We start from the raw sequence: 23,966 nt of genomic DNA, 5'->3' as shown, positions 1-23,966 counted from the left end.
ATGTAGGTCACATACCGAGTTAATGTCTAATATAAATAAAATGGGACCCAGGACACTGCTTGGTGGAACACCGCATTCAATAAAACTTTCTCGTCCTATAACATTATTCATTTTGACTCTTTCAGACTGTAGTCACTTAATCTAAAACTAGGTAATACTTGTAATATAATTTTACGATTAACGGTATCAAAGGCTTTAGCTAAATCCAAGAATATAACTATTACTTTACTGCCTTTTTCTGGTTCATTAAATATAATATACTGCGTCGTATTTTAATATAGTGCGTCTTCAGTATTCAGTTTAACGTATGCTTTACTTTAAATTTCTTTCATTCAATCGATTCAAATGTTGTCTGGCTATTATTGGTACCACTTTATTTGTTCAATAAAATATTTAAAACTCGATGGTTAAGAAACACGTTGTCGAAGAAATTGCATTGACAACGATGACGATTACTCAGCTACAGCTCTCGATTAAGCGCGAACGGGTGACGACATATCACTAGGTCATGCCCGCCGTCCGATTTATTATTTAATAATTATAACGGAATACTATAATAACTGTGAAGGAAAAACTTTTATTAAAAAAACACGCCGCGTTGCGTTTCGTACGGTATACCTTGGCGATTTCGCGACGGCGGTTCCTTATACGAACTATTATTATGACGTGATGCACACGCGTGTACGAGACTCTTTTCCGGATCGTCGTCGAGCGACGCGAATAACGAAAACCTAACGGCGGCGGTGGCGGGAAAACTCGAGCGAGGCCGCCGACGGCATTCCTCGACGCGAAGACGTCCGCCGCACACAATACCGAAATACCATTATTGTATAATAATTATTGTCGGGCAGCTTTACACCACATAACTATTATCGTTGTTATTGTTTTCGCCGCGTTTCTACAAGTCCGATTGTTATACACTCGACACGTCGAAGGCGTCAGCGGGGGGGAAAGGGTACGTATTATTGTTGTTGTGTTTCATTGGCGGCGGATTGCCGTCGACAATAATAATGATACTTAAATAACGGCGGCGGCGGCGGATACAAACGCGGCAGTCCGCCTCCGCCAGACACTCGGCACGCATATGATATTATACGCCGCGCAATCGTCGCGATGATAATAATAATAACATTATTATTTATGATTATTATTATTGTTGTCGAGCCGACGAACGCGTTTTGGTGCGCCGCGGATATCTCTCGGCGAGCGCCGCCGTTTGAATATCAAACGAGACGTGCGGAATGAACGTGAATATTATAATCTCGTAATAATTGCAGCCGTTTACACGCGCGGCAGACATTACAATAAAAATATTATAATATTATTGCCGTGTTTAAATCGGTACGTGCGAACGTTACGAAAACTGCGCTTTACACATTCGTCTCGTATATCATAATATTATTAGATAATAGTATAGCGCTGTGCGACGACTTCCACATCGTGCAAAACCTAAACTTTGGCCGTCGGATCGGGTGTCGCTCTTGAACACACGTCGTCGTCGTGGCTGTGGCACGCGCGCCCGTCACCGACGACGAGCAAACAACACCCGTGTGGTCGGTTTTTTCATCGTCGTCTTGCGCCCGTGGCGGTGTCTCTGTCGATCGAGCGGTCGCGGTGACACACACACACACACACACACACACACACACACACGATAGATGCGACCATCGCGGACCGACCGCACGACGATCGTCGAACACGCACGCCGCTGCACACCCCACCGCCGCCACCACCTAACCGCGTTTGGCGCCGCAACCCTAGTTGGCTCGCACGGCCGACGAGGGCGTAGCCGACACGGCCACATCGCCGCGTATAATTTAATTAACTCGGCGGCGGCGGCGTGTACACAATAAAATATACTGTACACATAACAATATAATGTACAATAGGCAGTTGTATTGTTATATATATTATTATAGAAAACGCGGGCGAAAAGCACACGTTGTCGGTTTAAGGGCGTAGCCTCTGCCGCCGATTTGTACAAACAACCTACACGCACTACGTCGTGGTCGTCGTCGTGTAACGCCAAGTCTCGCGTACAATTCGGCGCGGGGGAAGGGGTTGTCCGCGCCGATAAGTGATTGAACGTCGGCCCCGCGGTGCATACCTCGTGCACATCCCGCACAGGCGTTGCCGCCGCGACCGACCCAGTGACCTTTTCGACCGGGGCCGTTTCCAAAGACGTATTATAGAGCGGTTCTGATCGTGACGAAATGTCAACAGCAAATGCCACAGCCGTCGGATACGCGCACTGTGCACGCGCGGCCGCGTCCGTTCGCGAGACGTCGCGGGGTTCGATGACCTGCCGGACGGTGGACGACGCCACCACCACCGACACTGTTGCGGGGGGAAGGAAAAAACCGAAATTCCGTGGCGTTCACGTCGTGTAGACCGTTTGTTTTTTTCGTACATATCAATATAATAATGTAATATGTTTCATATACCGTAATAATACAGTTGACGTACTCGGTCGGGGGCGGGGGAAGAGGACACACACAAACACACACACACGCGCGCGCGCGCGCGCGATATCATATACGCATAACGACGTGCGCGGCCGCTCTCCCCGCCCGACGCAGCACCGTCCACCGCCGCCGCCGAGCACCACACGTGAATGGGTTTTTTGTTTTCGCGACATCCGGAATTTCGAGTATATAATTTTTTTTTCTCCTCTCCGTGACGAGCGTCGAACGTTTCTGGTCGTCGCCGTCCGTTGTTATACATATTATACACGTGACGACGACGACTAAGGTTTTTTTTTTTATACGGCACGTCGAGCACGTTTGTATAAATATAATTTCGTATAATAACATATATACATTTTTGTACGCACACAATGTGGTTGTACACGAACACGATTATTATTCGATACGAATATCGTTGAAATGGAAAAAAATACGCCAGCGCGGCGAACGTCTGCGATGCCGGGCGAGGGGGAGGAGACCCGCATGCACGCATATCGCGGTCGATCGCACAATAGAATTATTATATTATTATTATTATTTGAATATTGACGCGGCGGCCGAACCAAAGAAATGTCGGTGTTTGAATGGTGGGGGGAGGGGGGGCAAACGTATCGGGCGTTGGCGGCATTCTGGTGGCGATGGTGGTGGTGGTAGTGGTGGTGGCCGAACCTAACCACAGCGGTAGACGATTATAATAAATAGTAATAGTAATGAAGACCCGCGATCGTACTGTAACCACACGATACCGTATCAACATTATACTACGACTGGTAAATGGTAATGAGCCGCTCGTCAGACGAGAGACGGCGGAATTGCGTCGGGGGTCCCCGTCGGACACCACGAACACGGCTTTTCGTGGCGCATATGTGTCGATGAAGACGATGGGAACGATCGGTTGCAGTAATAATAATAACGATATAACGATGACTCGGCGGATGTGAAAACGGACCACACGTCATGCGGCGGCGGCGGGTGTATAATAAGAGCACACTGTTAATTACCATGGTCGTATAATATTGTGTTTACAGAGGCAGTACGGGTAAAATAATATATTATCGTATGTGTAGTGTGTGTTATAGACGACTATGAACATGTGTGGACGACGAAATTTATGGAACAAATATATTATTATGACACGGCAGCCGGAGCTGTCGAGGGGAGGGGTCGGTAGGGGCAACGCGCGGGGTTTCGACGACGATATCATGCTGGTTGCGATGATGAAACGGCTCTGGAATGTCGGACGGGAGGTGAGAACGGGGTGGTGGCAGTGGTTGTTCGGCAGATGACTAAACGGCGTACATGTACACGTCTGACGACGCTCTGTCGCTGCTGCTGCTGCTGCTGCTGTAAGTTGTTGTAGTTGTAGCAGCGAGCGGCGATGCAGCGAAAGATGCTGAAGATGAAGTAGAGGAGGAGGAGTAAGAGGACGACGACGCGCTATTTAAGTAATTTTTTTCCCCGTCGCTATTGCGGGCGTAGAGGCGTCGGCGGGGAACCAGAAGAGGTGACATCATCACCGCGCGCGAGAGAGAGATCTCGCGACCTCTGCAACGCGAGCGCGTGTCTCATCACCGCGATCGAATACGAACACCGCGCGCGCACACACACACGCGCGACACGCGCATATTATTAAATACACGTATATTTAGATACGTCGTACTGTGCACGGCACGTTGCACGCCGTTCGCATATACGTGTAAGAAACGTGTACACACACACAGTATTGCATTACGTTCGATATTAAATATGCATAAGTACTAACAATAATAAAAGAAAATATATATTGTACATAAATCGTTATCGTAATAGTAGTAAAACGTGTGCGGCCAAATCCGGAGAAGAGGTTTTTTTTATTATTATAATTTCCTAAGCGGTGGTGATAAAAAAAAAACGATACGGAAAACAGCGTTCGAAAAAATATAATTTTTAATATGATTGTTATTGCCAGCCAAGTGCCAGGGCTATATTTACATAGATACGCGAGCGCGCGCGCGTCGTAACTGCACGTGACACGACCGATGACGACGATAATAATAATACTTTTAGAGCGGCGAGCCAGTTAGGGCGCTCACGCCAGCGCAGTTGCATAGCATTATAATAATTATTGTAATTATTATTATTATTTCGATTGGAATAACGTCTGAGAAATATCGGACTGACGTGACACCGTAACGTTATAATATATTATTATATTCGTATACACACGATGCGTATTATATTGTACTCGTGATGATGTGTGCGCGGGGCGTCTACGACGACGATTAAATCACATCTCGAGCGCTGAAGAGGTGTCACCGTTGTCGTCGACGCGGTCGAGGCGTGTAACGAACCGGCAATACCGTCGTCGGCATAATGATGATTGATGGGTAACGATTGACGATGACGATGACGACGATAATGATGTAGAATGAGCGCGCGAACGTACGCCAACTGACGTTTTCTAGTGCAACGCGTCCGACGGTTGCGAGGCGCGGGCGACCGGTGGGGGGGGGAACCTTTGCGATATCCTTGTCCGGGAAAAACGGTCGTATAATAAAATACTTATTTTATATTTACGACCCATCGCCGTCGAGACGAAGGACTCGCCTACACGACGCAGCTACGTGTATTCGAGTGTCGGGAATGTCGCTGCAGTCGCTCCATAACATTATTGTCACACGTTATTTACACATCGTTATTATATTACGCACAAAAGAGGACGGAGGCGATAAAATAATTACAATGACGACGACGACGTTGATGAGTTGCTCAATAACAGTAATAATTATTATTATTATAAGTAACGCGCGACAAGTGAGGTTTCGCAAAATAATAATTACATCGCAAGCGCGCGCGTGTATGTGTTCTTCGGGTTTCAACTGCGAAGAACAAAATAGGCACGAAAAACCGATCGATCAACGTTATTTATTGTTGTTTGCAGTATTATAATTTATAGCCGACGTTGTTGTTGTCGACGTCGAGAGTGCGATGTCGACAATAATATTATATTCAGATGTGACGCGGCGGGCGTGGCCACGTCAGTACGACAATATTATATTATATTATATTATATGTTATATAATTAATAAAAACATACATACCTAATGTTTTATAGTAATTACTAATTATTAATTAATAACGACTACGATACGACATTATACAGTGTCTGTAATACACCGTGACACTGCTACGGCGTAATCTCGTGGTTTTATCGAACGGCGACGCGACAGTGCCAGTGATAATAATGGTATATAGGCCGATGTCGATTTAACGGTTCGTTATTAATTACCAATTATGTCACACGAGCGGTGTTTTTTCCCAGGTCTTAATTAATAATGTAGTTGATTGTATTATATAAAAAATAAAGCACTGCCACATCGACAAACGACCGTCGTGTATACAGAACACGCAGAGATTGTTTTTATAACGCACCGATAACCCACGTCGAGTAATTATTAAGTACATAATAATAATATGTATAGTGTAATAGTTACCTACAGCTACTGAAGTTGGATATTTCTATACCTATGTAATTTTAAATTTAACGTTCTGCTATTGGCATTTTTTAAACGATTATTTAACCGTCCCGCAGTAAAAATCGAACGCTTTCATGTTTTACTGTAATTTATTTGCGAGAAATTCTCGAACAGAATATAATATATTTTTCCGCGGTAAATGGTTAAACCTTAAGATTACGGTACGATTATACCTTCCTTTTGGAAACACGATCGCAAATAATTGACCAAAAAACAAAACGATCGTGTGCTAAATAGACTCCAGCGTATTCCAATAATAATCGTATACATTTTTTCAAAATAACACGGTTAAATTAAATGTTTTATTTTCAATTGGTTCTGTAAACCCGGATTAGTTTACATCAAGTAAAAAAAAAAAAAACAAAATACAATAGATTATATTATTTAATTTAGCGACAAAAATATGTACTTAAGCTTTTCGTTCACATATCACATTACATCATGGTCATGATGGCAAAATGGTAATATTTACTATACAAAAAGTGTTGTTGTTGTTAGTAGGGTATTTTGTACTCCGCTGACAATAAACATCGTCATTTCATAATTATTGATTTCATAAACCTATCTATTTAAAAAATTAAAAATCTTCAAAATCAAATTTTTGACTAATAAAAAGGTATTCTGTTGAAGTTTACTACCACGAATGATTTACTATTATAAATAACATTGTTAAAATCGAATCGTAAAAATAGATGGTGTAGACTATGGAATTATTTCTTTCTCTGATGCATTTTAGTGGTTTTACACAGTCACACAGAGAATAGTTATTGTACACTATATTGCAATATAAAAATCAAACGCCATATTACATTGGTTGTATTTTTATAAGAAGAGGGGATACACGTGTGTATGTGTAACTATAGAATTTTGTCTAGTTGTGGTGGGTTGAATGTCTAGAAAAAAATATCTAAAAATAATATCATCTCAAAACACTCTGAGGAATGTCTATAATGTATTTTTCAAATTGTCTCATTTTCATAAGTTATAAGTTATAACATAATAATAATTCATAATCCTATCATAAACTGGTGACCATGAACGCATATAATGACATTACTCTTACTATTATAATATTATACGACGCATAATATGTAGCATAATATTTATTATGTTATATTTTTTTTATTGAAGAGAAAAAAAATAGATGAAACGTCAATTTTTTAAAAAGCCAGACAGGATATAAAATTGGTTGAAGCATTCGTCCTGTTTTTTTTTTTGTTCCGAAACCGGATAATAATAATTAATAATGTACTTAATATAATTACTAATCTTAAATCAATAATTGATAGTCATCGGATTTGTAAATGATGACATTACTTAGTTTATTATACTCATTTATAGTGTTTACGAAGCGTTTTTAAGACTTTAAATTATCAAAAAATGATTTTACAAGCACTCGAGTTTATTGAATAGGGATATAACAACATATACCATTAGTATACATTATATGCATAGTAATTAATATGATTCAAGTAACCGGAAATTAAAATCAAAGACTACGAATTCTATTAAAAGAGTATCTAAAAAGTAAAAACACATAAAAATAACATAGTAAAATAAAGAAATCGTTGTAATTTAACCCTTTTAAAATAACATTTTAAATAACGATTACGAGAGTTTTTGATGTACGCTTAGAATAGCATATGGTTATTTTTTGTTTTATCTGGTTTGTCTAAAACTTTCTAATTAATTGAAAAACAAAATTACACCTATTAATCAATAATTTTTAACACTAATAAATAAAAACAGGTCATTGGTGAATTGTGGGTTTTTAATTTCTATATTGAAACAAAACAATAAAAATAAATTATGTTTGATACTAATTTTATTGTAACACAATTAGTTTTCCCGTGTTTAGAAAAACTATTATAAAATCAAAATAGATATCTACACTCTAAAATTTAAATTTTAAATGAAACTCATGGAAACTCTTTCAGTATTTCAACTGGATAACATATAAATCTTACAAAAAAAAGAAACATTATTGTAAAACCATATAAATCATATTGAAAGTTATAGATTTTTATGGTATGAATCAATCATTACTAGCTGCTGTAAAATGATTATAATACTGCCAATTTTTTTGTTATAAACTAGAGTGATTTGTTAAAAGGCATTAGAATGTACTCTGTAGGCCAAAAGCAAACAGTTTAGACATAAAATATCATATTCAGCTGCGTTATCGGTTAACGAGCGCTTATTGCAGGGCGGCCGTACTTAAAATAATATACATTTTTCCTTTGAAGTTATAAGTTAGATATAAAAACTCATCTTAAGTACAATGACCCACCTGGAGATATTTTATACAGCATTTCAGAATTTCGGTTTCTAATCTAAATGTATTCAAAAATAAATAATAGTTACATTTTATGACCTTAAAATAAATAATAAATGCTTATTTTTGTATCAATGTAATATTATACTTTTAATGCTTTTGACTGTTTTCAATTAAACAAGCTTTTATAGGTTTGAAAATGGTAAAAATTATTTTTGTTATGAGTATTATGACCTTTTTACAACTCCATTTTGAAATATAGAAAATTGAATCTAGACATAAAAATATAAAAGTACATTAAAGATATAGCTATTGTTTTATTCTATATAGTTATCAGGAAAAACTATTGACGATCGTAAAACATTTTGAAAGAAGTATTACCACTTCAGATTCATTTATCAATAATGGGATGATCGATGTCGAACGTTTATATCCCAAGTTCCAACACACTCGCACAGTGTCCCACCCTTCCTGTGTGGGATATTTTTTCGATAACTATTAATTATTATTTATAATGTACACTGTATATCGTAGGTATACTACATTTACTGCATACTAGATTGAACTATTTTTGAAAGATCCAAACAACGTTCACTTGTGAACACGAGCACCGGAAAATTTAAATAAATATTATACATTATTGGAACAATGGACGTAACTGTGCGTACACAATTGAATGTAACGTTGAGTAACGACGGCGGTAAGGCATGTATGACCGTCCACGAACCGTTCTCAATCCAAAACATCTTGTCTAAAAACAATCAACCATTAAGACCAATCGGTATAATTGCTGTCATTAAAGAATACTAGGTACTAAAATTAAAATTAATATCACAAATTGAAAATCATTTCACTCATTTAAAACTCGTTTTTTTAACAGATCCATAGTATATTAAAGTAATAGTTCTAATGTAGTATGGAAGTCGTATGCCAGAGATCACACACACAGTATGATGACGTTACGTTATAACTACTGAATAAAAAAATCGAGTTAAAAGTGGCGGGGTTATGATATTGTTTTTTTACGCCGGGCCGCGGTTACTGACCATTTTGTAGTATTCTTATTATTTCTAATAGTTTGACGTGCCTGCGGGCACACCGCAATGAATGAGATACTAGAGCCGCGTGAACATAGTGCGTGCGCGCACGCATATCTTAATAAAACGTGCGTATAGTCATTGTAAAATCACATAGTATATAGGTACTCCGCGTTATAATAATTATTATTCATTATTCTTTCTGCCGTTGCTTCGTGTTCAGAAATAAAAAAACGAGTGTTTTTTATTTCTGTACGTCACCGCCGAAGCATATAGCCCCCCTCCGACATAATAATACGATATTATACGTATTATTATTATTATTAAGTATACAATATAGTTTCGGATTTAACGCGGCGGTGGTACTTGATAAGCGGTACTATATTATGTTATAATATTATACACACAGACATAGATATGTATACACGTTTTGTATGAACAATATTTACTGTACGTCTCTTTGAAGAGCGAAGAGCACAAGTGTTTTGTGCGTTACACAATTACGAAATATACCTCGGCAACCGCCGCCGACGACCACAGTTGTCGGATGATCGATTCGGTAGAAAAGGAAAAAGCTGATAATAAAACTCGTATAAACACGAGCGTAACGTACGTGCGTATAGTCTTATACTATACAATGTTATAGCATAATGTAATATAATATCGTTATAGTTTATGTTTTATCTAATAAACGAACTCCATTAATTAAATATCTGTATAATGTTACCGTTTTCACGGTGATAATATTATTATTAATACTATTTGTATTATTATTATAAACAACAATAAGCAATCGGTACCTCTTACCTAATCGCAGAACAACAATGTGAAATTATAAAGCGGAAGGCGAAGATGCATTTTTTTTTTAAATCCAGCAAGATTAATATTATTACATTTTTTTAGAAATGTCGTGCCCATGAGTCATCATAACCTTTACACAATAACGATGGCCATCAAACACTGCACGACGTTTTCCCGAAAAATAAACAACTACCTTTGATTATTTTTTAAAAAGTCTTGGTTGTTAAATCAAAATTAATTTATGTAATATTTACGCCTTTAAAAATAATACAAGAGAACATGGAACCGCCTAACACGCGTTTATGTTATATTTATCGATATATATATATATATATATTATATACTAATTAATTTTGGTTCAAATCGCATTAAATTTTTTATTTCGATATCCAAAAAGTCAATAAAAACAATATTTTTAAATTTATTACAATGGTTTTATTGCAACTACAATAATTATTAATAGTTATAAAAAGTATAATATATACAAGCCGATATTGAATAAATGTTATAAATATTTATAATGTGTTCCTCGATGGATCGTACATAGTATAAATTCAACATGCCGTGCATGTTAAAAATATAATAATGAGGTGCAATATAAAACGCGATAACACCAATGTAGAGTGCCAATATTCCCTAGAATTTCCTTTTTACGATTTAGCCGACGATTTAAATAACAAATACGACATATACACAACATCTAGTTATATAAAATATGGTTTGATGCAATATTTATTATACAATTTATTTACTCGTATATAGTAGGTATAATAATCAATAATAATGTTATTTTCTCTATATGTGCACAAAAATGTGAGTAATACACACTTATTTTAAAAACGCAACGACTCGTACATCGTAGAAGTACACAGAGCAAGATGTCTGTAAGCGAATAAAATATGTAACAGAGGCGGACGAGTTATGATACAAGTCGATGTCTGGTATATATGATGGTGGCTTACACCGGATATCAGTATATTTTTATATGTTCAGCTTATTAAAAAAAAAAAACCATATAATTCATTAATATATCATGAATTAAGCTGGTATATAAAAAAAAACTTGGCAAACAGTGAATATTGATGAAATAAGATTACATTATTTTTAATAGACATAAACAGATGACACGAAATAAATGAATACAATTGATACGATACACATCACTATACATTGTTTTTTATAGAACACTACGCCCACTGTATAAAATACGTATTTATATTATTGTCTGTAATAATATATATATATAGACGTGCTTTAAAAGCTCCCAAGATATTGATTCCGAAAAATCAATTTTTACAATTAAAATTTTGCTTGACTAAGTAATCATAGTATTTATGATTTAAACTGTGGTATTCAATTATGTTAAATTATAATAACGATAATATATAATTAAAAAGTTGTTTATATTTAAAAATAAAATGTTTTTTCAGTCCTATCTAATATAGGTAAATAATGTTTATTTGTATTAATACCTTATGTCCTTATGTAAATTAAAATACTAATTATTAATGTAGTAGTAGTTTTCGTATTCATTAATTTTTTTTATTATTATTAATTATTATTCATTTATACGATAAACTGTATATCTGTATAGTGTATATACTGTATATATTATAATATACTACAAAAGGCAGTTGTATTTAGTCATTTAGTGTCAAAAATAAAAATAAAATTCATTTGAAATAAAAATACTACTGTCTGTAAAGCAGCTAAATTTTGATTTGATTGGTTGTTCAATAAAGAACTAATGAAAGACAAATAAAGGATTAATTCAATAAAGGGCAGAAATACTCGGATCCGATGATGATTGCATATTATTAAGATGGCGTAAAACTAAAAAAATTTTCCTCACACATGTGAAGTAATCACGTCTCTTCATACTTCAAAGATGTTGATTGCACGTTTGAAATTATATTAAGGAATATACCATCATATAACTGATATAAAAATTAAGGAGAACAATTTTATCCATGTTTTGATAGGGGATTTTTTATCATTTTGATTATTAATTAGTATTGATAAATTATCATTATTTATAAGAATTTTAAATTTTAATTACCTACGGCTTTTATTATTATTACATATTAATAATAATAGCTTTCTAATAAAAATCAATACGTGTCAAAACGTGGTCAAAATTGTTTCAATAACTTTTACTATAAATATAATATCATAATTTCAACCGTGTAATAACAATCTCGGGCGTACGAACGAAAACAGTTTTCACTATATACTTAACGAAGTAGATACAATCAATTTCAATAGTTACACACTATTAACGTGCATAAAAAAAATAAAGTCCTTCTTCATTACTAATAAGTTATAACTTATACAGAAAATATTTGTTTATCAAAGCTCAAAGGCGAATAACGAAAATACTATTCAGATTTTATCCCGCGATAGTATAAGAAAAATCGGTGACATGGAGTAGCATCACGATGAATGTTTTAAAAAGTAAATTTTCATTTCTTTTTCTAAGAAAAATGTTAGCTCCGAAAAAAAATATTAACAACGGCGGTGTTAGTCGAACTAGTTGTGTTCCGGGAAAAGGCAAGTGCAGGCGGCGGCCGTCAGCGTTCTGCGAAACCTATAAATCGCGGCCAATTAATCCTTCCGCAGTACGAATTGCATCCGTGATTGTATACATAATAATAATTGACGTTCATTATTACTTATTAATATTTTTTATCGTTGTTGTTGTTATTATTATCAACATCGATAGAGAATATTAATTAGTGTATTATGATACGACGCTTCAGTAATAATGATTAATGTATTGCACGTCCATAATCGATTGATCAAATAATTTATATGTCTATACGATACATATTTGCAAAACGTTTTACCAAGATATTTTCCAATCGCACGATATATAAAAAATAACTTCGAAATATCTATATGCGCATGGTCTATATCATTGGTTCTCAACTTTTTTTCGGTCGCGGATCAGCAGATGATTTATTATGTAGGACTACGGACTATTTAGGGTACAGTACAATACATTAAAAATGTAATTTTTTCTAGTACAATATGGACCGGAACTCTTTTAATTGCAGACCGGCGAATGTGTCACTACGTACACCCACACCATAATAACCTAAGGTAAATAATATATACAACTTAGAATAACTAAGTTAAAACGTATCTTTATGCTTCACGCATTCTTTGATTTTATAAAAATTTATAAAATTTGAGTCTATTAATAATATTGGAAATATACCCAGTTAACTTTGTTTATTCTTCGTAACAGTCAGTCTACATTGAAGGAAATATTTTAGTTGATAAAATACAATTGAATTACAAGAACTTTATCTGTAATGTAACACGTAACAGTGTTTTTAGTTCGATATATCAATTTTAGATATCTAAAATATAGATTTTGACTTAACACAACTCACAGAAAAACTAAGGAAGGCCAAAATAGATTATTTTTAAGAAACAAAATATTAAAATACATTAAACTATACCAATCTGATCTCTATGTACTAACAGTTAATCCAACTTTTTAAAACTAAATACTAAAACATAAAAAATTATCGTTACATCATTCACATATTTTCAATTTGATAAGAGGTCAATTATTACGAATAATATTTAACCTAATCACATGCGTGCCACATAGTTGGTCCTATACTAAAAGCAAATCTGATTTGTTTTACATATTATTTTTATAAACAGAGATAAAAAGTCGAAATGGAATGTCGTCTTAAAATATAAATATTACATTGATAAAAATTTCTTTGTGCTAATGCCAAGAGTAAAAACAACAGTTTACAATGAAGAATTTGAATCTCTAATATGTACAAATTAGAAATTTTAAACATAGTTCCTAAATGATACCTATATTTTATTCGTTTATATATTTTCAGTGTACTACTGAATGATATAATATGCATTTAATAATGCATCACCAAAATAATCAACGAGAAAAAAACTATTACCTGTGGACTGTGATATAACAATGCGATAAAAACCAAAAAAATATCTTGAGTTCAATTCTATAATTTAAAGCGGCGTTGCTGTTAAAAACTGTTTAGTAAAAAATATATAATCAGTGTTATTTCATACAAGATTTCCAACTGCACCTTAATATAATTACATATGATATAATATCTATTCTGTTTCGCGTGATAAAAACAAATATTATAATGCGTACGCATAGACCTACCTACCTAGTAATATCAAATTATATAGATCAGAAGATCAGAATGTTCTCGGAAACAATGTCATCGGACGTGGGTTGGTTCGAGTCGGTTATAATAAAATAAACAACGTAAAACGCCCGTGAACAATATCATCATATAATATTATACAACAATAATTGTTGTGTAACGACAATGGAATTATATTATTATTATATTATATTATTGTCCACGAGACATGTTTCGTCGCGTCATCCCGGTTTCGAGTCAGCCGCGCATACACGCGCGCGCGACATGGCGGGAACGGGCGTCACCGGATTAGATGATTGGGCTCGTGATGGTATAATATACAGCCGTATAGGCGCCGCTTTTTTGGGAGCACCGCGGCGTTGACGTATATTCAAATAAAATTACGATAATGCAATCACGCCCTGTAACCACGTCGTTTTTTATGGCACCTATGGTGTGTGCAGCGTGGGGTGGGACGACGAGCGGAAAAGCTCGGCCGTGTCGTACATTATTCGGGCATTGCATATATACGTGACGTGATGACACGGCCATTATGTATTATTTAATGCGGTATAATGCCGTAGCGGCCTCGCCTGTGCTAACAGTTTTATAGTGGTTTTGCGTACTTTTAATTTCGAGAGCCGACGACGAGTAGAGTTTATTGGTTTTACGTGTACCTATTATATATACATATATATATATATATATATGTGTGTGTCATACGTTTGATTTCGTTTTACGCGCGGCAGGGGGGGGGGGCTATCTTTATATGAGAGAGGAATGCTCTAATAGTTTTACACACATTCGGAGCTCTGACTATATTATTATGGTAATGGACACCGCGTGTATATAGTGCTTTGAAGAGGTGATTTTTGAAAACGTCAAGTGGTCTTAAAGAAAATTCGCAAAGTAATTATTTACATTCGACTACATATATTATGACGTTTGTAGTAGTTGAATACCTATTTATAACCGGTCCCGGTCGATCGTTTTACCTTGTGGGAAATATATCATATAACTATACTATAAGTCGAAGGTGTCGGACGAAATTAAATTTTGAACTCGGTGAAACGTATATATCAATAATAGCCGGCCGAATAAAGATTTCGATACGAATCGTAATTTTTCGGTTAGAGATTAAAATATTCGAAAACGTATTTCTTGGACCGCCTGCAGTGAAAACGGACCTGGGACTACGTAGGCATCTGTGGTTAACGGAAATATTCAACTATACTAAAACATTCTCAGATATCGCGTTTGATGAAACGAACGACGTTCAACGCGGTTTACGGGAATGGCACTTCGGATTTACGATATATATATTATTACAAAGACGCATCGCCGAAAGGTGTAGTAAGCTCGTGCAAATCGGAGTGATGATAGGTACTCGCGGTATTCGACGGATCACGGCTGCTGTGGTATTCGTGCTACCGCGCCCATATACACCATTATGTACGCCGACCGCAGTGTACTGCTAACCGTTGAGTTATTATCCATCAACACGTGCATACACGCAGCGCGTGCGTTAACCGCGTTTATAATTAGAGTCCGTTTTGATGGCGATGATGATGATGTTCATTGGCAAAATGCACGGCTGTGGCGGCGGTGATGTAAAAATGACGCAATTGCACGGCCGACGCGTGGTGTTTGTGTATCGATCGGCCGGACGGGAAATACGGAAAAATGTTTAGGAAACAAATCGAACGCAATTGAACGATAACAGCAAACAACTACTGCGCGTCGTTGTCTGGTCGGTCGGGGAGCGGTTACCGGCCGTTGCGGAACCCGCGAAATTCCGGGAAACCGTAATACATGAGCATGGGTGCACCGACCGGGCCCCGACACCTAATTATTAATATTATTATTATAATGATCATCGTCTTGGTCGTCGTCGTCATCGTAGTTGTACAGATGAGCTTCACATCCGGGGTACACGGCCGGGATATCGGAAAAAAACCGTAAAAGCCAGACAACGTGTAAAATAAAAAAAAAATGCATATCTCTGTTATAAACGATAGTGCGAATTGCGTGTTCGCGAATATTATAAATTATAATATTCGTTATATTAGTCGTTATACAGAGTGCTCGTTGAGTTGTGCGACGATTCCGTTCACCGTTTTACGCAGTGCGGTAGGTTAGGTATATTATCAAAACGACGTACGAATCGTACGTCGGTATAATGGCGAAATAAATTGTTATATTGTTGTTACCGGGGCCGCGGACGGGGTGTTACACATTGTTATTGTTGCCGTTGTGTCGACAACAGCAACAGCAGTGTACGAAAAATTATTAAAAAACTACGGCGGTCGTAAAAACATTGTCCCCATCGACAACGACGGTATAATATTATAACAACCATCTGCTGCCGCCGGTGCTGCTATTTACGCATACCGAAACAGTATTATATCATATCATATTATTCACACGGTGGCTGGCGATGGTGAATAATAATAATAATAATAATAATAAAATAAAACATTATATTATTATTTCGTACGTTGTCATTCGCGCCCGCGTGTGTGTGTTTCAAATAATATTCAAACGACCGGCGGCGAACACAACACGCACAATCGTGAACGGTATGTATAATATGCACACAATACGCGGTGTATGCGACGTCGTGTGTTGGTTTGTATTTCAAACGAAAAGAAAAATTAACAAAGAAACGAAACTTGGCCCGCGACGGCCATACGCACGTCGCGGTGATCGTAATCAAACACAACATATAATATAATGTGTTATGTATAAAATATTATATTCATTGGAACGCGTTTAAATATGCGCGATCACGCGGCGACGGTGTTGCTTAGACGGTCGGATGTATACCTAATATTATACGCACACACGCGGTTCGTGTGGTGTGGTGTGTGTGTACGACAAGCCGCCGGTGCGGGTTTGTGGGTGGCGACGACGAATAACAAGTAATAATAATAATGGTACACATTATCGTCTCGTAATAAGACAATAGGTTTCGAGGGTGGACTGGACGACGGCGGCGGCGGCGGTGTTCCGGCGAGGTCTCTGTGTTTGGGGTCTGTCGTCGTTGTCACCGTCGTTCCACACAAGAGCCTCATCGTCGTATAAAGAGGGGCAGACCTATAGAATATCAAAGTATACCTCTACTGCCTTCGTCCTCTAAGTATATATGTGTGTGTGTGTGTGTGTGCTTTTATGAACTGGCGAGATCGTGTGTGTAGCGGACACAACGATGTAATCTGTGGTCAATGCGCATATAATAATATTATGTATACCGCACGAACTGCGATGACGATTAAAAATTATTCAAATCGCCGATAGATGAAAACCGTCTCAGGTTTCCTCTCGGCGTGTGTCGCGCCGCGACGCTGTACAGAACGGATTATCGTTATATCGCTGTAATTAGTCAAGGGGAGACGACGGATGGACAATCGGTCCGATCGTATTTATCATAATAACGATTGTAATTTTATTACGTATATATAATATATTATAATAATACATAAGAACAACCGCTCAGTGACGACGACGACGACCATCACCACGTGGTAATACATGGTCGTCGTCGGCAGGACCAAATACGACGACGACGACCTTATTGTAAAAACAATGAACAGTGCCGCGGGGAACGGGGAGAGTAGGAGGAAAGCCGGAAAGCAGTCGAAACGCGATGAACGTACGGCGATGGGCGATCGGGCTCGGACGGCTTCCTCTGCACAGTGCGACACTCCTTTCTCTATTCTCCGTTTAATATTATTATACGACACGATATTATTTTAAACAACAAAATATCTCATATTCATATATTCGGTGGTTTTACACGTACGACGTGCAATGTGCTATATATACGCGTATTACAATAATATCACAGACAAGCCATGGTGGGTATACTATGATAACTAAATAAGCACAACCACTCGTTACCGTGATCGACGAGTATACAGTATACAGTCCTGGGAGGAATTCAATGAAGTATTTTGGGAGTCCAAAATATGTGTTTACCTCGAAACACGTCACCGAATCTAATGAAATTAATTTCACTTTTGCAGTTTGGATATAAATATTTTGAAAGGCATTACTAAAATACTAATACATATGGGCAATTTTTTTTAAGTCGAGGGGTATCATCCAGACAGACATGAAGGATACTCCTCCCACCAAATGAAAAAAAACGCCACTGGGGCGCGTAATACATTTCGTTTACGTCGCTGCTGCAGCTGCGGCGAATGCGTAACGGCCGCGCTTGCAGCTCGGAAACGTGCAGTAGAATCGACATTAGGAGTGCGGTGTTTAGTTTTTTTCTAACCGTTTTCCGCGTATACGATACTGAACGACATACACATACAAACGATAATAAATTCTACAATTTCAGAAAAAGCTTTTATGTGACTTGTCCCACGCGTCGTTGAACACATTACATGGATCGGGCGCGCGTAATCTTCGTTTTGCTTTCGGCAGCAGCGAACCGCAGTTCCAGTGCGAGGCAGCTGCATCGCAGCAACGCCTCTCCTTCTACTGCATCACACACACACACGCGCACACACCCCTGTCAAACGCGCGTACGCCTTTTCCGAAGCCGCCGCTACAATCATCGTTAGTTTTTTTCCGGTGCACCACGAGCGACGGCGGCGTTTCGGTAGCAGCTGCTGCTGTTGCAACGTGGACGACAATGTGCAGTGGAGGCGACAATTACGCGACCGACGTTGGATCTACGAAGCTGCCGTCTGAATCGGCTATTTTTAATACTCAAGCCTTCCTCTCCTCCCTCCCAATCGACCCACACGAGTAGGTCCACCGCTGAAGATCCATCACGGCCGTTGACGTATAATAATAATATGAGTATGAATATAAAAATGGCCCCATTCGATATATTCACGACGAAAAACGTCTGCGCGGAGTGTATACCGAAAAGGGTGACGCCGCGTCACGCGTCCCGTGATGAATTATTATGAGAAAAAAACCATCGGTCGTGTATTATAATAATATATTAGGTAGATATATATATGTACCTATGCATGTTTTCTACGGAACGACGAGAAGAGGTATACACGACTGGTAGGTATAATATTATAATAATACGGCAACTCGAACGACGCCGGTGGCGGACGCTCTCCGACCGTAGTTGTTTTGACTATTATATTTTATTGTAACATTTCGTAAATGATTTCGTATCGAATGTTATTATAATAGTAATAATAATGTTATGCGAAAACGCGCCGACCGACTGTGACGTCGACGACGACGACGGTGGGCCACCGTTTCGTTATTAGTTATTACCTACGCGCTACATTATATGTTTTGTACACAATCGAATAATGATAATAATAATAATAATAATAGCCGACTGCGATACGACGACTATACTCCTCACTCTTCCACTCCGGCCGTCGTGCCCTCGTGCCAGTTTCCCTAATATGGGGAGTGCCCTCAGGCGGCCATAAAATCGGGAAAAAAAAATAATAAATACAAAATAATACATAAGCCCGGCCGGTCGTAAAAATACGCACACCCAAACCTAAAAAATACATGTGTGTCGTGTAAAACAACGGGGACACACATAGTTATTAGTTATTAGTTTATTATACGTACAAGCAGCAATCGCGTTACATATTTTCACATCCCGTCGCAGTAACACGGTGTGAGACGACGCTGTACCGCGGGTAAATACGGGTCGTGCTCGCGGTGGTGCGGCTGACGGTGGTGCAATGGGTACACAGAAATTTTACCGCCGTCGCCGCTCGGCGGTACGCACATTTTTTCGTTGTTTTCACCACTATCCACCGCGAGTTTTGTTATTAATATTATTATTAGGATTATTGCTGTAATGCGTGCGAGTGTATGTGAGTGGGTGGGTAGTATGTGCGTGTGTGTGTGTATGTGTGTGTGGGTATTTATAGTGTCGTCCAAGTCTGCACGAGATGGATGGATGGATGGATGGTCCGAGTCGACGGGCCGAGACGCGCGCAATATCGCTGTTATCGCGTAATTACATGTCGACGGGTCAACTTTAATAATATATTATTATACACCTATATTATATATGCTGCAACCGCCAACGGTAGTAGTGGTTAGTATATTATGCTCTCGGCACACAGTCGTCTACTGCGTTACGCGAAAAACGATTACAATACCACACCCCTACTCAGGCCTAGCCTAGCCTGTTCAGCACGACTATTTTTATAAGTCACCGGTGCAACCGCGGATTTTCACGACCGATAAACCGCTGTTTACGCCCCCGCCTCCCCCTAGTCTCTAATCCTGGCGAGTGCCCTGTTGGCGGGTACCCCGTCAGTGTTTTTTGTTGGCATTCCCGCCGTTCACATTCCTCGGTATTTTACATCACGATAAGCATCGACGAGATAAAAAAATAACTTTTATGGCCAGAAAAACGACAAGTACAAAGCGATTAAAAACTATTCCATTTTATTATCGTCGTACACGCCAATGCGTACGCGCAATGGAACGTCTACAGAGAAAACGTTCAACCTATATAATGTATAACAATAATAATAATAATATATAGCCACCACGATTCCACACTTTATTTAATAAACGCGGCTCGATAATAATATGTATGTGTGTGTGTGTGTGTGTACAGTTAGAGTTTGGACAGCGATGCACGCATTACCCGATCGACGTTATATTGTTATTAATAGACCGTCGGCTGCGGCTGCAGTGGCGGCAAGAGGAGGAAATCTGCGGGCCGCTTAGGGTCGTCGACAGTGCCGTCGTCGTCAGAGATTAGGGGAGACCCGACCCCCTTGTATTTATAGATCGACCCGTTTTGACGAGTTCTTCGTTTTTGCTCTACACAGACACATATCATATGTATATAATATATATATATACACATCATATTCACCAAACACATACATTATTGTACACACAACGCTTGGAAAATCGCTATCCCCGACCGCTCCTCGATCACATAGTGAACGGGGAAAAAAACGCATTAGTCACTATGCACATATTATAATAATATACAGTATACACGCGGTCTCTGCCGTAGAGCGTACATAAACTCTTGACATTTCAAACCCCGCAGCAGCGGCGACGGCGGTGGTGAGCCCTTCGAGGACGCCTAGTCTAATAAAAATAAAAACTAGGCGGTGACGGCGGCGAAAAAGGGTGCTGCGGCGGTTAATGTTCGTGAGTACGGCCGCCGTCAAACGGAAAAGAAAGGGCGCGGCGACGTGCGGAATGGATTGAGCGGTCGTGTGTGAATTGTAAGGGACGCCGCAAGACGCGGGTCGACGGTTATAATATTTTAATAGGTAGAGGTACTTAATAATAATAATAATAATAATAATATGTAACACAATATTACGAGACAAGAAAAAAAAACCGAAACGATTATGTCCGATCGGCATCCAGTGAGAACCACCACCTCCACCGGCTAACCGAGCCGTCTGTAATCGGAACGCCGACGCTACGCTAAGGCTGTTAAGATTATATACGGTCCGCGTCGTGATAGTAGTTTTCAGTAACGGCTACCGAAAACCACATAAATTCGTACGTGGCGCACGCGTTATCTGTGTACGCATATTTCGGCTATATAATAGTATAACAACGGTCGTAGTAATCAAATAATATAATTTTAAATTGGTGTGTGTGTGTAGTGGATTTACGTAACAGTAACTGCACAGCAGCAAAAGCAGCAGGTGTGCGGCGGCGGTAAATATTATTAGAATATTGCTCAGAACGCCGCCTCTCCGACTACCGGCTGGAGCGTAATTTTAAAGACCCGATAACGATTTCCCGTATAAAATAATTATTATATTGTGTGATACGCGACGCGCGCAGCCACAAACACGACGACCGCGATAATCGCATTATGTAACGTAATTAACATCGTATTGTGTACAGCACAGTTTGGGAATTCGTGAGTTTCTCAGAAAGTAACATAAAAAAAGAACACGCGGTAGATGGGAATAAAAAAAACGACGCTGGACGCCCCGAGGGATCTCGCTTCGCTGCCGCCCCATCAGCAACCACCTTACCGGGTAACCCGATATTATATTGTGATGCACAGACACGCCATAATAGGCACGTATAGGTATAAGTTTGTGTATTAGACTGCGATGATGCATTTCGGATATACACGGCCGCGAATCGTATTATTATGTATTGATATTATAAATTGGGTATAATGTATAAACCATAATATCGATACTCACAGACTCTGATCACATCGGCTAAAACAACGGCGGCTACCAACATGAACGCCGTCGTCCTCGCGAAACCGCTCGCTCGTCTTCTCCGAGGGGTGGCAGCTGTAGCCACTGCTGTTGATGTTGTCGTTCCGATAGTCATCTCTTCTCGAAGTGTGGGAAAAACGTGCTTCTGCGAAGAAAAACAAAACAAACACGCAGAGCTGTTATACACGAAGACGATACGAGTCAAGAGATCATTGAGTAAAGGTGAGTGTAGCAGGTATTGCGGACGGATAACCGTATATTCGTCGCCGTCGATATCGCCAAAGGTTTAGCAACGTACGCCGACAATACTACCGTCGTATATGCACTCGCCGACGACTCTTTTGACAGACGGGCAGGTGTTGTGCGCGACGGTTGTTGCCGCCTATCGAACACCTTGTGGGCGAGTAAACACAATGACAATACCAGCGGCGACGGCAACGGTATTGCACGCACAGCGATGGAATAAATTTTGTTATTTATTATTATTATTATTATTACTAATCCTAAAACTATGTTATAAGTACTAATATTGTTGTTTTACGCCTGACTCGTACTTTGCCACCGAAATCACCGGCGCGAATAACCTCTGCAAGGCCGCTCTGGAGAGTTGTCGATGCGCGGTCGCGCGCGACACGTAGTCTTTGGACGACTCGCGGACCACCGGTGCACTTTAACCGCACTACGTGCTTCTCCTCTGGTGAGGTCGTCCGGGTCGACTACCGCCGCGCAGTGTGCGTGTGTGTCGTGTGTGCGCGCGCGAGCGTTACCGGTCGGTCGCCGTTACTCCGGCGACGACGTGTGCGGAAAACAAGAGACGGATATGTTTGGACGCGGTCCGCGTTTTTGCGCGCGTGCCGCCGTCGACGTGCGGGGAAATCGTCAGGGAAATCCTCCGGCGGAGAGAGCCGAGAAAAATGTAATTAAAATTCGATTCGGGGAGACTCGGCGGTTATTGCGATCGCAACATATTGTCGCCCGGCTAAATGCGTAGTCTTTTACACGGAATCGTTTTTGCGCAACACGTTGTCGTTATATCTTGTATAATTGATATTCGTTAACACGTATCGTAAACGAATGTTAGGAAAAAAAACCGGTACGGGTACAGCGGTATCACCGGTGCGTTGCTGCTGGACGACCGACTGCGAGTGAATGACTGGCTTGGTTGGTTGCCGCGGAGTACGCAAAGCAGTGTGTAGCGACGGCGGCGGCGGCGGCGTGCGTGGTTGTGCGTAGCACTCTATGGACAAAAAACCGTACAACGATAATCATTTCAAAACGCGGGCGTTGGATGTGCGCGTGCGGGCGCGACTCGATGCCGGCTGTTAGTCGAGTCGGCGGCGGCGGCGGCCCGTGAATTGCCGGCGTTTGTTCCGCGCGCGTCGAACGGCGCGCGGGGGGTGGCCGGACGGACGCGGGTCGAAGGGAAGCGGCCGTCCTGGCGGGGGGTGCGAGGGGGACCGGCCGCCGGGGCCGGGGTACCACCGACCGCCGACGAGGCCTTCCTCCTGAAGGGGGTATGCGGCCGCGGGGAGGAGGGGGAAACGATCT

General features: G+C 39.5%; 1 protein-coding gene across 4 annotated transcripts in view; it reads right to left on the bottom strand.

Moving 5' to 3' along the window:
- LOC113556212 (neural cell adhesion molecule 1-like) overlaps positions 1-23,593 on the bottom strand; it is a 38,261-nt gene extending 14,668 nt beyond the window's left edge. For 2 of the 4 annotated variants that reach the window (XM_026961030.1, XM_026961026.1), the window contains exons 1-2: positions 22,973-23,593; positions 22,398-22,563 (exon numbers count right to left, since the gene is read on the bottom strand). In XM_026961030.1, the coding sequence (XP_026816831.1) occupies positions 22,398-22,533 (136 nt within the window). In that variant the 5' untranslated portion in view covers positions 22,534-22,563; positions 22,973-23,593. Of the gene's footprint in view, positions 1-22,397; positions 22,564-22,942 lie in introns of all 4 variants that reach the window. The other 2 variants (XM_026961028.1, XM_026961027.1) reach the window with 2 other exon arrangements.
- Positions 23,594-23,966: the final 373 nt, after the last annotated feature.

Source organism: Rhopalosiphum maidis, chromosome 3, assembly GCF_003676215.2.
Source record: "Rhopalosiphum maidis isolate BTI-1 chromosome 3, ASM367621v3, whole genome shotgun sequence".
NCBI classification, from domain to species: Eukaryota; Metazoa; Arthropoda; class Insecta; order Hemiptera; family Aphididae; genus Rhopalosiphum; species Rhopalosiphum maidis.
The sequence above is the reverse complement of the archived record's forward strand: the minus strand, read 5'-3'. Positions and strand labels throughout refer to the sequence as shown.